The following is a 17843-nucleotide window of genomic DNA, read 5'->3' as shown; positions in this document are numbered from 1 at the left end:
TTGTTATAGCTGAGTTTTCCTAAAACTGACTTGCTTCCTGACATAAATAAAACATGTGCATTGTAGACAATTTAGAAATATAGATAACTCCCACTCCCCCACCCCCTAAAAAAGAAAAAGAAGGAAAATAGAAATTACCCACAGTCCCATTACCCAAAGAAAACCACTGTTAGAACCACTGTTCACTATGTTGCTTTGCGGGTCAGAAAATTATAAGAAAATACTCTTAAGTTGGAAAGCTCTGTATAAATAGGAGGTACTTTTATTGGGCAAGAAATTGTAAAATTTGAACTTCTTCACAGCCAAGACGCCCTTTATTTCATCTCATTTTTCAATTGTTTTATTTCATTTTGTTTACTTTTTCTGATTATCAAAATAATAATGCTGATATTTTGCCTATCTTTATTTTTCAAATTTCCTATAATGTACATGTATTACTTAGATAATGAAATGTCTTTTTTTCTAAGTAGCTATATATATTTACTGTAGAAATTATATAAAAAACAGAAAAATATGAGGAGTAAAAAAAGGAAAAACCCATAAACCCATCACCTGCAGATAGTCACTCTGACCTTTCGTCATAGTTCCTTCTAGTCATTTTTCTCTGCATTGTTTTTCACACAGATGAAATCCTAATATGTGTCAGATCTTGAGAATTTAAAAAAAATCTTTGCCTAGGAGCTCAGTAAAAGCTTGTTGAACTGAATTGTTAATGTTGATAAACTGAAAAAAGTTGTTTTGATTTTATTTGTCTATTAATGTTTGCTTTGGGAAGTATATTTGGCTGCTTGCATTTTCTCTTTTGAATTACTTAATCACATCCTTTATCTATTTATCCATTGAGGTTTCTTTGCCCGTCATGTTTTGAAAAATTCTTGTCTATCACACAAGCCATATTTATTTAATGTTAGCATGATTGCCTAATTGTAGCTAGGCATATAGTTTAACATATTGAATATAGCGTGCTGTTCACCACTGATGCTTGGGGACATATGGACAACGGAGTAGGGACTGCTGGTCTGTTTGTCTGACTTGCTTTGATGCTCAGTGGATTCTGGAATTCTCTCCAAAATGAGGCCTTTTGGTGTTTCATGTATGAGCAATATGGTCTAGAGCAGTGCTGTCCAATAGAAATATAATGTGAACCACATGCCTAATTAAAAATTTTCTAGCAGCCACATTTTGAAAAAGTTAAAAGAAGCAGGTGAAAATAATTTTAAAACATTTTAGTTAATCCATTTAAAAACATTTTTAAAACATGTTTTAGTTAACCCATTATAATCAAAATTACCACTTCAATAGGTAATCAACATAAAAAACTATTAATGAGCTTTTAGTTCATTTAGTGGCTGTGGCTGCTGTTTTGGATAGCACAGGTCTAGAAGGAAGTGAGAATCTGTGTCCGAGAGAGAGTGTCCTGCCACATATGGACATCACCTTGTGCTCTTGTTCTGTTGCATTGTAAGAAAACTCTTCTGAACTGGAAGATTCTGTGGTGCTGGAGTATGCTTTGACTCCTCATCGAGGCTTTAAGATTAGGGACTGTGATTCTCACCCCATAGGGTTTGAAGCGTAAGGGACACCCAAGGATGGTGCTTCTTGCCTTTCTCATAACACTCATTAGCAGTGTGTGATCAAATAATAGAGGCTAACAGGTATTAAATACTTTCCTAAAGATAGACGCTATCTGTGTAATGCTTTATATGCATTATTTCATTAATGCTTACAACAACTCTGTGAGGGAGATACTATTACTATCACCATTTAAAAGTGAAGAAATTAAAAACTTGCCCATGGTTACATGGCTAGAAAGAAGCAGAACCAGAAAAAAGAGACCCCCATATTAAGGAACAGTGCTGGTGTGACCACACTCAGTGCTAGGCTCTGTATTGGGGCCATGGGATACAAATGATAATAATTATAGTAATTGTGATAACAGCTAACATTAGTCCAGTATTTACTTTGTGCCGGGTTCAAAGCCGTTTTTTTGTTTTTTGTTTCCCCACTTTGTAAAGACTGAGATCTCTGGTTTGTGAATCCTCTGAGCCTTAGCTTGCATACTTTAAAAATAGGATGATACATGGCATGAGAGCAGTGAATGCCCAAATTTGTGAGAATTAAATGACACAGTAGATGTAAAGAGCTACGTGGCACATTTACATACAGTTATAATGTAAATACATAAGTTAAAATAAGCATATATATTAAGTCTTGTTATATATAAAGAGGGGCAAATGGACCGTTGATTAGATGTCACCAATAACCTTCTTTCCCTATTCCGAATACCATCATCACTTTAGTTTTGAGCTGCATTTTGTGACCCCAAATACATAAGAAGAAGGCAGTGGCACAGAGCTTTGTTATTATATTGGCAACGTCATGATTTGAGATTCTACCTACCAGTATATTATCCAGAACAAATCTAAATACCAGAGGTCTCTTCCTTAATAATACAGTGTTGAAGGTTTAGCCTTTCTTTGAAAGTGCCTCTTCTAACTTGCTCTTGGGCTTAGGGGCCAAATCAATTAACAAAAATTTAATTAGTATTAACTTAGTATAAGTCATAATTTTCTACCCTCAAAAACCAGGCGTGCTAATAATTAGGGAGAAAAGACACACATGTTTGAAAAATGAAATAATATGACATTTAAATAAAATTCACGAGAACAAAACCCATGACATCAGGCAGTGGTGGTAGATTGTCAAGAATGTGATTCAGGCAAGGTTGTAAGTTCAGAGGAAAGAAATGGGTGCGAATTCTGTGGTTGGGCTATGCGCAGGCAGCATGGTCCAAGTCTCTGACAACGGAGGGCCAGCCTACAGAGCTTCTCTATATTACCCCTGTTTTGTCTCATAGATACGGCTCTTTAGATGCTTTGATTCCTGTTTTTAATACATCACTATGTACTTGGGGAGAAAAGGCTTTTTCAGTCCTTCTTTGATGCATTTAAATAACTGGTCAGTTTGATGGTAGATGGAAGAAAGGTTACTTTCTATGGTGTTCCAAGGCTCATTCGATCCCTTGAGCAAGGACCAGGACGTGTCGGTAGTACCTGCCTCGTTTTTTGTGAGGATTAAGCAAAGTGATGAAATGCGGTGTCTGGTAGGTAGCAGAGACCCTCAATAAATGTTAGTTAAAAATGCTTTCGGTAGATAAGACCTTCACCTGCGGAAGATAATAATGTTCAAAATAAGTAACAGTCCAAGAGAACAACTCAGGAAGTTTCCCGCCTTTACACTTCCCCTGAGGCTGCTCGAGCCTACAAAAAGTTCTGATACTTTTGTGTTAGGGTGTGAATCACGGACGTGGTGGTGGCTCAGACTGGGCCACACAGGAACCCAGGATCAGAGGACCAAAGGGCGCTGCCTTTCCTCCCTGCTTTCACTAGTACAGGAAAACAGTGACCTGCATGGACCCTGGAATCAAAAAGCCTGGGCTTAGAGCTCCTTTATGTTCCTATTGTCTCCGTTATATTTTGCAAGTTACTTACCATCCCATGCCTTTTTTTCTCATCTATCTAGAGAGACTGACAATGATACCTATTTTGTAAAACAATTATAAAGGTTAAAATGAGATGATGCATGCAGCAGTTCATATTGCTGCTGGAATGTAAAAAGTGCTCAATGGATGTTGACTGTAACAGAAAAATGTTATTGGACTTCTCATGAATGCCACACTCAGTACTAGGCTCTGTACTGGGACCCTGGGATACAAATGATAATAATTACAGTAATGGTGATAATAGCTAACATTAGTCCAGTGTTTCCTTTGTGCCAGGCTTTATACATATTAACTCCTAAGTCCTTAACGATGACCTAAGTGGCATATAGTCCCAGGAAACCGAGACACATGATATGGAATAAGGTAGCTCTCTGATTTCACAATCTAACACGGGAAATGGGCTCACAGATAGACAATTATGGCATAGAATGCTATTCGCAGGTAGTTTCTCAATAAACAATAGTTCCCATCCCTTTTCCCCTTTTCTCTGTATCTCCATTGCTATGAAGTATTTATCCTAATGATGGCCAGTCAGTAGCCTTCTCTTTGGAAGCTGAGGATAAGTTGTATCATAACACTCGTATGACCATATGTGAAATTTTTCTATTTTCTCCTAACACTCTTTCCCCCTCATTTACACTAAGCACAAATCTGGCTGTACAGATCTTAGAGCCCACCAACCCCACCTGGCTGAGTAGTGGGGCCCAGGAGTAGAGGTTTGCTGTTCTGCCTGCACCTCATCCATTGTAATGTGGTGTTGGTGTTTATTGAATATGTAACCGAGTTATTTGTGCGACCAGTGTTCTCTGTTTAATAGAAGACTTCCCGTTTTGAAAAGGCCTACTCTTTCTTGTCCCTTAAGCTTGGCGAACACCCTTGTCTTGCAGTGCCGCTCAGGTAGCTAGTCACCATCATGGATGACTTAGGCTGGCGTTAATAAGGCACTTCCTTTTTGCTATATAACGGAGAAGATGAGCTCATCATTGACCATAAGTGAGTTCCATATCCCAGAGTTCACTAGATATTAAAAGAAAGAAGCCCCAGCCCAAAGCTGCTTGGGTCAAAGGGAATCCCTTATGCTTTGGAAAACGGGACTGTAGGCTCCTGTGGACCCCTTAGCTCCGAGGAGACCATCACATCTATCCCTTGCTTTGAATGAAGTGTGAAGGGAGTATTTAGGAGGTGGGAATGGGTGTCTGCCTTTGAATTGAGGCAGTGTAATTTGTGGTATTTTGTCTCTTGCCAAGGTAATCTCTTTCCATGAAAAATGTACTGTAGGATTTAACCAGCCTGCAAGAATACACTTACTCAGTAACAGATCTGTGGTTCTTCTTGGGTCCATGCCTGCTAGGAGTACCAGTAATTGGGTGAAAGCTGGGCGTTGTGAATGGCACTCCGGGGCATTTCACTCTTGGGATAGAGTTGGACCTCATACACTCAGGATGACACATATTCACATACACTTCAGTATTGAAGGGGCCCAAATTCATCCAAGTACAGAAATGTTTAACTTCTAAAGAGATGCCCAGGTCATCATGTAATAGGTGTGGAGAGGGAGGGAGGAGAGATGGTTTTCACCTCCCCACTGACAGCATTTCTATCTGAAATCTGAGGATGGCTGGAAGGGGGAGCTCACTTAAGGAAAAAAGAATCACATTGAGCTCCATGGTTCTCCACCTTGCCTTGGGGAACTTAGATCTGGTTATTTTCACATGAAATGGAAGGGGCTTCTGGGTTGAAGGCATAAGGAAATCTAGTAGGGAAATATCTCCTAAGCTCAGATGGAGCCTCTGATATTAGCTACCAAAGCGAGGCCTGTGGTTAGTTATTCTGTTAGGTACTGCTGGGTTTATTCTGAGGTCATCTTTATGAATGTCTGTATATCCTTATAGGGAGGGCTAAGATGACCCTTGTCAAGTTGTCTTCTAGAGTTTGACATTTAACTGCCAGGAGTTGGCATTCAGAGGAATCCTGGCTACAAGAAATGCTTACGGAATGAGAGATGGAGGCTGACAGGGTCTAGAAACATGCCAGCAAGTATACTTAAAAGGAAAAATGTAAGGCGAAGCAACCTCCTGGGAAAAATGGGAGTAGCTCTGAAAGCTTTGACTATGGATGGTCATGAGTAATGGGAGGTGACACAGGTAACTTACAGATTAGAAGTAGCTGAATTTCTAGAGGACTTATTTAGCCCTTTGAGGCAGAATGTTGATGATTTGGGGGTTGCTGATAATTATTAGCACCCCAGTTCCCAGATTGAGACCTAAAGGCTGAGGGGGTCAACAAGGAAACTAGTTTTCCTAAGTCTGAAGAAGTGAGACAGCTGTGGTTGGAGAACTACATACCAAGACTATGTTTGCTGTCTTTACCTGTAGAAATTGTTCGGAGGCCTTGGCTTAGGCTGAAAGAAAATACATTGGTTCTTATAAAACTGGTTAACAGAATAGTGAGGAAGGAATTACTAGGGAGTGGAGGCAGGAGATGGAAATTCATAATTTAAATGTAGGAGCTACTACCTGGAATTTGAACCATCAAGTGACACTTGTATGTGTTCTTTGTAATGTGGCTAAAATCAGACTGATTTCCAGACCTCTTCACCCCAGCAAATCAAAACACAAAATATAAAAGTTCCTTCCCCAAGATTTTTCCCCTTTCTTTAAATGGTATCCCTGTTTATTTGTGATTTGTGTAGAACCCAAAATCGAAGAATAATTTTTAATTTTTCTCACTTTTCCCTTCCCCATCCGTAATATATACAAAACCTATCCCAAATCCATCTGTTATTTCTCTTCTGCTACGTCCCCGTGGACCTTCCTTAGTTCCCACCGAGACCACACGTAGGCCTTCTCACCGGTCACCTTTCTTCCATTCTTGCCACTGTATGTACCGTCTACATACATTAGTCAGGTAAAGGCAGCTTCTCCACTGGCCTCCGTTTACACCCTGAGGGAATGGCTTGGCTTACAAAGGCTTGGGCCATCTAGCTGTGACTGCTTTTGCTGGCTATGGTTTGTATCAGTTGGCTTTCTTCTGCTACTTGACCTTGCCCATGCTAAATCCTGATTCCCCTATCTGCATGCTTCTTTTTCCCACTTCTCTACTTTCTCCCCCCAATAAACAATAGTTCCCCCTCAATAAACAATAGTGAAACCCCTGGTTCCTTCTTGCCTGTCATTCAGACTTCAACATCTGCTTCTCAGAGACTCTTACCTTGACCTGTCAGCATGAACCTGCCCCTCAGTCATTCACTGTCACGTCTCTCTACTTTGTTCTTTGGAGAGTACTCATTGCTTTTCCATACCTGGCTTTGTTTGTTTCTTGTTTGATGGCTTGCCTGTCTCTCTCCCTAAGAATGTGAACTACATGAGAGCAGAGGCCCTGTCTGTCTTGTTCGCTCTACTCCAATGACCAGAACTGATTCAAAGGGAGACATTTAATGTCTGTGGACTGAGGCACTGAACCTGTCGTACTCAGCCCAGCATTGGAAAGTGCATTGATGACCTCTGGTAGTGGAAGCCATCGATAGTGGATATATCGCTGGGGCTTCCTTCCTTCTCCACCATTTCCCTGGGGTCTGATTACTGGTCTGTTTCCTTGCAGCCGCCCATGCCAACTGCCTTTCCCATCAACCGTGCAGCAGCACAGCCCGATGTCCTCCCAGAACTCCTCCGTCAGCGGGCCTCTGCATTCCACCTCCTTGCCGCTTCCACTTCCGGTGACCCTGGCAGCTCCACAGCCCCCACCTGCCGCCTCCCCCAGCCAGCAGCTTGGTCCAGATGCATTTGCAATTGTGGAGCGAGCCCAGCAGATGGTGGAGATACTAACAGAGGAGAACCGGGTGCTTCACCAGGAACTTCAGGGTTACTATGACAATGCTGACAAGCTCCACAAGGTATGTGACTTCCCTAGGGAAGAAGAGGGAGAAGGTTCTCTAGAACGGACAGAATTCTTTACCTTTTTGTGGGGGGCTTGAGTCACTGACTCACTCGCCAACATTTAACTAGACCCCTTGTTATGTCAGGTACTGCGTAAGGCCCTAAGGAGACAAAAATAAACATGACACAGTGCCCGCCTTGGAGGAGCTTACGGTCCCCAAGGGGAGAGTTGCCTATGCTGATACCTGCAATAGAATGTCGGGTGCTACAGGAGGTACAGCAGAGGTGGGCCTGAGAGTCAGAGCGTTGCCCCAGGTGGGCAGTGTGGAAGAGGGAACACCGAGAGTAACACAGTGGAATGAGTTGAGAGACAGGTTTTCCGTTAAATCTGGGAATCTCGGACAGGAACCTTATGACTGTCATGCTTGTTTCGTTAGCTGGTCTCTGCAAAAAGCAGTGTTGTCTCAATGCAGGGGAGAGTATAGTTACTGCGTGCTCTCTCCATGCTTGTGACTTATCAGGTGGGAAGATGCTGCGTAATTCCAGCCTGTGAAGTTATTATGGGAATATGAGGATGTATGGCAGCCATCATTCTTAGGGCTTTATGCTGAGAGCCAAAGTTGATAAGAAAACATCCAGCAAGAGTGAACTGTTGCGGGCAGTGATTTGATGATGACTCACACGTCAGCACCTGAAATGCGTCAGGTAGAATAGAAAAGGTGCGGGTGAGGGGGCAAAGGTAATAGGTGTTCTAAGGCCACAGGGCACTCGAGTTTCCTTTCTGGAGGCAAGGAGGCACGTGTGGTAGAAGGGATCTTATGAGTCTGATTGCCTGGTTCTGTCCTGGGCAATCAGGGGCGTTTGCCAAGAAGAAGGGTAGGAATATAAACCCTGCGTGACCACAGGAGCCTTGTCACTTGGTTCCTTATGACAGTTAATGCTCCTGGCTGGCCATTTAGTGTTCCCCATTAGTACTGCTCTCTCAGGTCAAGCCAAGTCTTTTTGCTGGTCAGAGTTTCAGAACAGTCGGCCCTCCTGCTTTCCTGAGGGCTGGCAATACATCGCTGGGAGCAGTGGTGTGATGGTAGGAATGTTCACAGAATCTGCCTGAGCACGTTTATGCAGAACTTTCACTGAAAAGGTCTGGAGCTCCCGGGAGTCAAGACCAGACTTGGCTCAGAGAGCTCTGGCTGCCTTTATTCGAGGGGGTGGGAATGATAGCCAGAAACAGACGGGCTGCCTAAAGATTGCAGACGCACTCCCACCCCAGTCACATCTTTATGATGTAGGTGATGTTGGATCTGCCGGCAGTTTCTGGGTGTGGGCTGGGATTGTATCTCGTGAAGCTGAAGAGTGGAAACACGGACCAGGGAGAGGCAAAAAGTTTTACAAAGAGGATAGTTTATTAGAGGCGGGAGAAGAGGTTGCAGCTCCCGAGCTGGAGGGGGTCCCGAATGGGGGGTGCCCCATGACTGAGGCAAAAGCTCTTAACTTTTTATACCTTCCCTTGCCTGCTTGGGGAAGGGGAGCTGTTTGAAGAAGGGAATTGACGCCTTCTAATGAAATTTGTCTACCAGGATTGTTCTGCTTGCCCATCCTAAAGGAATTAGCAAAGTAACCCACTCTTACCTATCAGATCTGTTCCATTTGTCAGGCCAAAACGAATTTTATGATTAATCTCAAGGCCTTGTCACATTATGTCCTGGAGCGAAGGAGTGATTTCAAAACCTGAAGTTTCGGGATATGGCTGTCTTTGTTTATTCCACCAGGGACCTCCCTGTCTACCTAGGGACATGTTAACTCTCCTGTATCATTTAGAAGTTGGGAAACAAGTGTGCTGTTTCCTGGCCTTGGCTGTAAGTCACTGCTCAGGCCCACGCTTGCCTTGGACACCTCCCCGGGCAGCTTCTTTCCAGGTATGGTCTGAAAATTGGAAAGGACCAACTCAGCACTTCTGGGAAATAAGTAGTTCTTTCTTCTCTCCCTAATGGAGCTCTGTGGCAGACATGTCCAGGGATTATGCAGACCACCCCCCTGAGGGCAGAGTTTGGTTCTGGGTCTTTTCCCATGGATGTTTTTGAATAGTTACATGGAGGGTGTAGAAATTGGGAGGTCTTGTTCTTCTCTATTGACTTAGTAACATATACTTTGTTGACCTGCCAGATGCATCTCTTTTTTTATGTTGACGCATATTTCTATTTTGATAAACAAAAATCAATCTCCCAGTGACTCATTTTCCCTGCACAAAGGAACGATTCTTAAAGTTTGTGGCCAAAAGGGTTTTGGTGACTTCTGAAGAAGGAGAAAAATGAAAAGCCGTTTGCCTTCTGGAACCCAAAACTCCTTCAGTCCCTTGAATATCATAGATGGTTCTATAGATAGTACATTTCGTTGATCTGTCGTATGTCACACTGGAATTGTCAATGTCAAAACTCCGATTTTTGGGCCGGCCCAGTGGCTCAGGCGGTTAGAGCTCCGTGCTCCTAACTCTGAAGGCTGCCGGTTCGATTCCCACATGGGCCAGTGGGCTCTCAACCACAAGGTTGCCAGTTCAATTTCTCGAGTCCCGCAAGGGATGGTGGGCTCTGCCCCCTGCAACTAAGATTGAACAGGGCACCTTGAGCTGAGCTGCCTGCCGGATGGCTCAGTTGTTGGTTGGAGCACGTCCTCTCAACCACAAGGTTTCCGGTTAGACTCCCGCAAGGGATGGTGGGCTGTGCCCCCTGCAACTAAAAACCGCAACTGGACCTGGAGCTGAGCTGCGCCCTCCACAACTAAGACTGAAAGGACAACAACTTGAAGCTGAACGTTCAGAACCCTCCACAACTAAGAGTCAAAGGACAACAATTTGACCATTGTTCCCCAATAAAGTCCTGTTCCCCTTCCCCAATAAAATCTTTAAAAAAACAATAAAAAACAAAAACTCCGATTTTGACGATTGCTTGCCATTCGCATCGCTCGTTCCGTAACCGTTCTCCACAACTAGGACCAGGAGACAGAAGAGCTGCACGAGCTCTGTGACTTAGCATTTCGTGGCTTGTGCTCCCGAGGTCATCCTAGTCCAAAGCCTTCCCTCAACGTCAGCCTCACTGCTCAGTTGTCTCCCAGCAGCTGCTTGAGCCTTAGGTCTGGGGAGAGGACTGTCGGGTGAGTGATGACTTTGCTTCTCAGGGATGAGGACCCCCACTTTGGGTGGAACCACTGTACTGCGTCATAGGATGTGGCTGCCCTGTGCCAGCAATAACATCCAATCTGGGATCCTCATGCCCTGGGACCACTCGCAGAGAACCAAAAATAGATGAGTTTTTAATTGCAGGGCTTCACTTGTGTGTACTGTGCCAGGGACACCGTAGAAAGAACGACTAACTCAGAGACCGCCAAAGCACAGCCTAGACAGCAAGACCCTGTTTCCAGAGGCAGGAGGTGGTGAATATCACTATTAGTGTTGGAATGAGGGTCAAGAACCCCCAGAAAGAGCGGTTGTTTTGCAGTATTTCCTTTTGGTCACTCATTTTGCTTCTCTTTCCTCCTAGTTTCCCTGAAACATAATTAATGGACAGAGTTTCCAGCAGGGCCAGACTGTGGGCTGTTGAGCGGGTTGGCCTCAGAAGCCATCCGAGCATAGGCGGACATTGGAAGGGAAAGGGCTTGAAGGCATTTGAAGGCGTTTACGGTTTCTGCTGGCTTGCTTTAGTGAAGACCCTCTTCTTTTGCCAGGACAACAGCGGTGGCTTTGATTGGGCAGTCTGTGACTTAGACAGCAGGCCTGTCGTTGGCCCTCTGGGTCCCTGAGTTATGCACAGGAAGGTGCTCAGGGAAACAAGCCAGCATCTAGAGCTTGGAATGGCTGAGATTGTCTCAGGGCTCTTCCCTGCCCATTTGCCCCAGGCGGCTGGGTTTTCCACTCTGCTCAGAGTTCTGCTTCTGGGACAGTGAGTGGTTCTCTGTGAGTTCAGGGGCTCTTAACGGCCTGGACTAGAGGGTTCTTGACACCTGGACTGGAATAGAGGACGGGCGCTGTGAAGGCAAACCTAGTATTCTCTTCATACACTCACACTCAGAGCCTGCACTGGCTCAGATGGTTTTCATGTCAAGGCCAGCCTGTCCAACCTTCTCTTCTTCTTAAAGATGCTCTGGACTTGGGCGGATAAGAAGAGGGTGTGGTTCTCATTCCGAAGGAGTGTGCAATCAGAAATCACAGAGCTTCGTGTCCTTGAATAGAGGTCATTCATTTCTTACTTGAATGCTTCCAGAGAAGAGAAGCTCGCCACTGGGCATACTGCATTCCTGGAAATTCCTAAGTTAGGAAATTCTTAAGTTGAATCAAAATCTGATCTCTTTAACTTCCTACATTTAGTCGTCGTTCTGTCCTCTGTCACCACACTGAAGGAAACTAGTCTGTCTCCATCATCACAGCTGTCATTTCTCATAGGAAATACCTTATCCTGAACTAAGACTCTTACCCTTTCTCTCTTAGTACCTATAAGCACATAACCACATCCCAATTCTTGTTTTAGTGTTTGAAATTGTAAACTACGCTGTCAGAGGGATCCTGCAGTTTCCTTTTATAGTGTGCAGAGGGAAGTTCTTTTAATGAAAGGAGAAAATCCAAGCTCAGGTGTGGTTTATCAGTTGAGGAAAGCGACCTAGTTGTTGTGGGCTTGAAGCTCTCTCTCACGGTGGATGGTGGATGCCTCAGGCTTTAGGGTCCTCTCAGCTTCCTAGCTACAAGGTGATGCCCTTCTGTCTTGTAGGAAGTGTCCCTGTGGCATGCCCATCTGTCTGAAAACAAAGGCCGCCTTTCATAGATGAAATTCGCATAGAAATGGGGGTATGTTTTGGAGCCATCTCTTTGAAAACAAAATTAAAAGGAAGGAACCTAATTTATGGTAGAAGTATGAACAGGTTTCAGGACATGCTGTTCTCTCTGCTGCCACATTACTGACAGTTCATAATCTCTTTTAAAGAAACAGAAAGGCCTTGTTGAACTGAAGGGACCGTGGAAGATCCCATCTGGTATTAGGATGCCTTGAAGATAGTAACGTGGTACCGACAGGAGCCTTGGTGTTCTCTGCTCTGCCCTGGTTGGCTGCTACTAAGCAGAAGCCCTGATGCTCTCCAGACTTTTCATTGGCCTCTTCTGAGACGTGTCTTGGCTCCATGGTAACCTCTGGAGGCACCGACCACGTTCTCTCTCCTTTTTTAAGTTTTTGGCTTCCTGGCTGTGGCGCCACTGGCTTCAGTCTCTCTCACTGGTTCTCCTGCCCCACCTTCTCCCACACTGTTGATGCCCCCCGTCCTTGGCCCTCTAATCTGTTGATCTCCCTAAGTGGTCTCCACTATGTGCCTTCATCTGTCATCTGTATGCAGTACCACAGCTGCGCTCCTGACTTTCAGACCTGTATCTCCACCTCCTAACTGGAAATCCTTGCCAAGATATTCGGTTGGCTCCTTAGACCACACTATCTCCGAAACCAAACTGGTTTTCTCTCTTTGGTAATCCCATTTCTCTTGTGTTCATCCATCTTGGTTAAGTCTTATTACTCCATCTTCTAAGCTTTGAGTGTCTATGTACTTTTCTTTCTTTCTCCCTTCACGTCCAGACCAGTCACTAAGACCTGTTGATTCTACTCTTCAGAGTCTTTGGAGTTTGTCCTTTTAGTTGTCCTAGTTCACACTGTTGTCACCTGTCACTGAATTGTTTACAGTAGTTTCTTACCTGGACTTCTTTTCTCCTGCCTTGTCTCCCCACCCACCACCCTCCAACCCCAGCCGTCAGTTTGATCTTTATAAAACCTCAGGTAAGCTCATGCTGCCCTTCTACTAATACGGTGGTATGTCCTGCCTGGCCCTCCCACCCCCGTGATTCTCCCTTGCCCATAAAGTCCCTCCTTTTGTTTCTAACCTCTGCCACTTGCGCCTTGCTTGCTCTCACCGCCTGGGCTACCTGTCGTGTCAGAGACACGCACTTTCTTTCATGGCTTTTTCTTGGCTCGTGCCCTAGCTTCTACCTAGGATGCCAAGGCCCTTTGGCCTTTTCTTTTCTGCTTGGCAAATTCCTGTTCACCCTTCGTTTTAAATGGAATTTTCTGTAAAGTTTTTGTTAAAGGAACTCCTTCTCACCCCTGAAAAATTACTTTGTCTCTAGGCTGTCAATAGCGTTACCACACCACACCCCTTGTCACATTGCGTTATAGAAGTGTATGTGTCTGGGTACAGGCCAACGCTAGACCACTTTCTGGTTTTTAGGAGCTCCTTACTTATTTCTGTATCCTTGGCACCCAGACAAATAGTAAGTGTACAATAGATATCTGTTAGGATATGTTTTATTTGTAGGAGTCTCAGCAGGAACTTTCTGATCTGGACAATTGGGTTTCAGGCAAATGGTGTGCCTGGCTCATGGTGACTCAGTCTCCTCTGAAGACCGAAAACATGGTGCAGTTCTCTTCGTGCCCAGTGCGGGGCGCTAGTGCTCTCAACGCTGCCCACTTTGCCTCTGATTCTGACTACTGGCTGCAGTTCATCAGGTTTCTATGTTTGCATACACTCTTTCTCCTTTCTCCTGCATTTATGTTGCACAGCAATATAATGGGATTTATCTACTTTGATATTTACTTCAAAAATACAATTATATTAGACTCCTGTTATCATGATTACAGCTACTTGTTATAGATTTATATATGCTGTAGTTTAAAGGCTCTCCCAGTTACAGCTCTTTATTTAGTGAAGTACAAAAAACAAAACAAAAAAAGAAACCCAAAAACAAAAAATGGTTTTAGTCCCACATCTTACCATTCCTTCATATAAAGAGGTTTTCTGTGGTACATTTGTTTACAATTAGATACAAGTCCGTTTGTCTTTTATAGGGATACTTTTATAGAAAAGGGGGTAAAAATGCACAAAGGTGCGTCTCCGTCAGTGGGTGTTTGTTTCTCTCGGGCTGGGTGGGAAGGTCTCTAGAGGAGCGCCAAGCGTGAGATCTGGAGATACGGATTCTAGTTGTGGGCCTTTAGTTTTTCTGTCCTTTTATATTTTCCCTTACGTTAACCAAGAATAATAATACTAGTTATAAAATACCAGACAGGATATAAGAGGTTTAAGTTGTATTCAAGTTCACCCCTTTCTGCTACTTCTACAGAGGAGTTTTTCCAAGGTGACATCAGATGATCCAGCCAGACGTGTGAGCCTGCTTAGCCCCTTAGAGGGCAAATGGAGGGAGGTTGGAGGTAGGGGGAGGGAATTGGTTACACGGTTTGGGAGACATGAAACTGAAGATGCAGAAAAGGCTGTATTGACAATATAACCGTCACACTTAGAATGTCAAAGAGTCAGTGTCACTAAAGTGCCGATGTAAATGCCAGAGGGCCACTTTCATGCCATTTCTTTGTTTTAGTTTGAAAAAGAACTTCAGAGAATTTCGGAAGCCTATGAGAGTCTGGTCAAGTCCACCACCAAGCGAGAGTCACTGGACAAGGCTATGAGAAACAGGCTAGAAGGCGAGATTCGAAGACTTCATGATTTCAACAGAGACCTCCGAGGCACGTCAGGTTCCATTCATGCTCTCTCTACCCCAGACTACCCGTGTAGCTCACAGCCTAACATCAGGTCCAGATTGTGGTGGATAATCTTGTAAATTCCAACCACCTGAGGAAAGGGCGCTCAAAGAACAGACTTGTTCTTTGCTGCCTTGTCGATTGTAGGTCGCAGCATTGAGCCTGAAAAGTGACAACCTCTGGGAGAAGTGAGGGCGTATGTGTGTAGCTCCTCTTTGCTTAAAAAGTACTTAACAGTGACTCGTGACTCTGTGAATGGGAATGTTTGAAAAGACCTGTGTTGGGTGCACAGCCCTTCCCACATCAAGCCGAGTCATTTGGTAGCATTCTTTGAAAGCCAACACTTAACACTTGCTAGGTGTTATATAGAAGACAAATGTAGACATATGTCTTTCTTAGGGAAAAACAAAGGCCCACAGTTGTGGAAAAAGTAGATAGATTCCCCGAAAGCTAGATGCCACCTGCTGCAGGATCTTGGCAACCTCCAACATGCAAAATGATTTAACCCATAAAATTTACCTTCACTTTCAGTCAGCCACGCCACTTTTCAGTTGCTTCATAGGTCAAAATACTCAATGTACTGATAATTTCCAGTAGTTAGATCCTACCTTTTCTGTTACTGCCAACCCTTTTGTATTGCAGTTTCTTATACTTTCAATAAAGACTTGTTAAGCTGAATTAGCTAATCAAATAAATGAAGATGAAGATTTACCAAGTGGTTTGAGCAACCACTAGAACTAACTAGAATCTTCATCAGTTGGGTCATTTTGACCTTTTTAAGGTACAGATAGTAGTCACTGGCTAAAGCAGAGGGCTGACGACCACGGTTAGGCTAGGACTGGGTCTGAGGCCAAAGAGACTCAACCACTTTGCAGGGACTTCAGATCAGAGGTTCACTGGGCTCGCAGGCAGCAAAGCGTGTTTTTCTTAGAACCTGTTCTTAGCTGCCTCCTGCTGGTACATGCCTTGGCATTCGGTTGCATAAAAGCACAGCGTGGCATCTCAGGACTCTTCTTGTGATATTTTGGAAGGTATTGTTCCTCTCCAAACGTTCAGTTGGGCTCCTGCCTGAACCTCTCTTTATACCCTGCTCTTGGCTCCCAGGTCATTTCTCACTTGATGATGACTTAGATCCATACGCATTTCTCTGTAATCTTTTCCTCTTTGTGCACAGATCGACTGGAGACGGCCAACAGACAGCTGTCCAGCAGGGAGTACGATGGGCACGACGACAGAGCGGCAGAGAGCCTTTATGCTTCTCAGAGTGAGTCTTCACGTTGATCCATCCCAAAGCTGGTATTTTTAAAAACTGGGGGCCTAGGAAAAGAATCGTGCTCATTTTAAGTAGGCTTTGTGCTGTGTGCTTTTTGTTTTTTAATTTACTGTGTAAGCTGTTGGGCCTCCTACATCTGCCTGAGACAAAGCCAAAGTTGATCCGTATTATTTCAGTAATGTTTATTCTGACCTTCTGACTCGTGTCACCTACATGATCACATATCTCCATATGTGATGCTTGGTTCCAAAAGCCATGGAGCCCATTTCAGCCAGGAATACAATGAAGAGTGGCTTCCTGTGCCTCAAGATTTATTGGGACAATATTATATTAATTTCACCAAAGGCAAATGATAGAATCAAATGGGTTTGGAAGAACCATTGGTGAAGGTTTGAATTTCTGAAAATTCATTGTGCAAGTCATAAATGTAAAACTCCAACGGTCTTTTTTTTAAGCTGTTCAGAAAATTGAATTCATTTCTATATCATCATTCTCAACAACATTGGGAGTTAATGTCTCACAAGCTAACGACAATGTGAACCACAAAAGGTCATTTATCGACACTGGCCATCCGTTGTATAATGGTGCTATTCTGATGCCTGGATCCCTCAGTACAGCCCTACGTTTTCAAGGCTGGGAAATAATTGCTTAAATTTTCAGTTTCCAATACTGTTCGGCTGGAGTGAAACTCCTTTGCTTCCCCCAAATTTACTCATGATTATACTCCAGTTATTAGTCACAGTTTCATTTTTTAAATTCTGTTTTGGCAAGTGGACACTAGCACTGTGTAGGCCTTTTGCCTCGGAGCCTTTGTGGTCTTGCAGTAGGTAAATTGGCCTGTGCTCCAGATTCACTTAAAAGGCTGTATCAGCATCTTGAATTATTTACTTTCCTAACAGAATTGATCTCTTCTTATGAGTGCAGGATTTACCATCTTGTCTGAGTTTTCGTTTGACAAATGACTCATCTGTACTATTTGCATTTAGAATTTTGACACCTGATTTTGGATGATTATTTGCCGAGGTAGAGTAAATATCTTTGTGGCAGTTATGTCAGCAGTGTCACTGCTGATTCTCTGCCTTCTTGTCAGGGCATATTGTTTTGTCACTTAGTTCAGGTCAAAATAGAAAAGCCAATTAGTTTAATCTGATGGGCATTTGTTCTAGCCTCCTAGCCCAGGCTGGGCTGATGGAATAATAGGGTTTGGTGTTGTGTGAGTTCAGAAATGTTTCTGAAGACTTCAGCCTTCTGGCTGAAAGCTAAAACATCAATAATGCAGGCAAAGAGGCCCTTCCAGCTTTACAGGCAATGATTTGTTCTGTGCGAACATGCTGCGTTGTGTTCCAAAGGCATAAATAAGAGAGTCCAGAGGCATTTTGCAACTGCTTATAGGTGTCTCAGTGTTGACATGTGATATAATTGAATCTAGGCAAATCATTTGAAGCAGGTTTCCTAACAGTAGTATTTTTCAGTACCTAGTGTTTACACGCTTTGTGCCTTCATCACGCTTTATAATTATTTGCATTAGCTTTTCCTCTCCTGGTGTGGCCAAGAGATGGATTTGAGATTTTTTTTTTAATTATAGTGTTTTTTTATTTTGCAGAAGATTTTTTAAAATTAACTATATTTATGCCTTTTTA

The 17843-nt window shown here is 43.6% G+C and overlaps 1 protein-coding gene across 6 annotated transcripts in view; it reads left to right on the top strand.

Moving 5' to 3' along the window:
- Positions 1–17843, top strand: part of AMOTL1 (angiomotin like 1) — a 134489-nt gene that overhangs the window by 73763 nt on the left and 42883 nt on the right. For all 6 annotated transcript variants that reach the window (XM_019737546.2, XM_074335585.1, XM_074335584.1 and 3 more), the window contains 3 exons: positions 7103–7394; positions 14771–14915; positions 16105–16194. In XM_019737546.2, coding sequence (XP_019593105.1) covers positions 7103–7394; positions 14771–14915; positions 16105–16194 — 527 coding nt within the window. The remainder of the gene's footprint in view (positions 1–7102; positions 7395–14770; positions 14916–16104; positions 16195–17843) is intronic.

Source organism: Rhinolophus sinicus, linkage group LG06 (assembly GCF_036562045.2).
Source record: "Rhinolophus sinicus isolate RSC01 linkage group LG06, ASM3656204v1, whole genome shotgun sequence".
NCBI lineage: Eukaryota > Metazoa > Chordata > Mammalia > Chiroptera > Rhinolophidae > Rhinolophus > Rhinolophus sinicus.
Note: the sequence above shows the minus strand (reverse complement) of the source record. Positions and strands in the feature narration are given on the sequence as shown.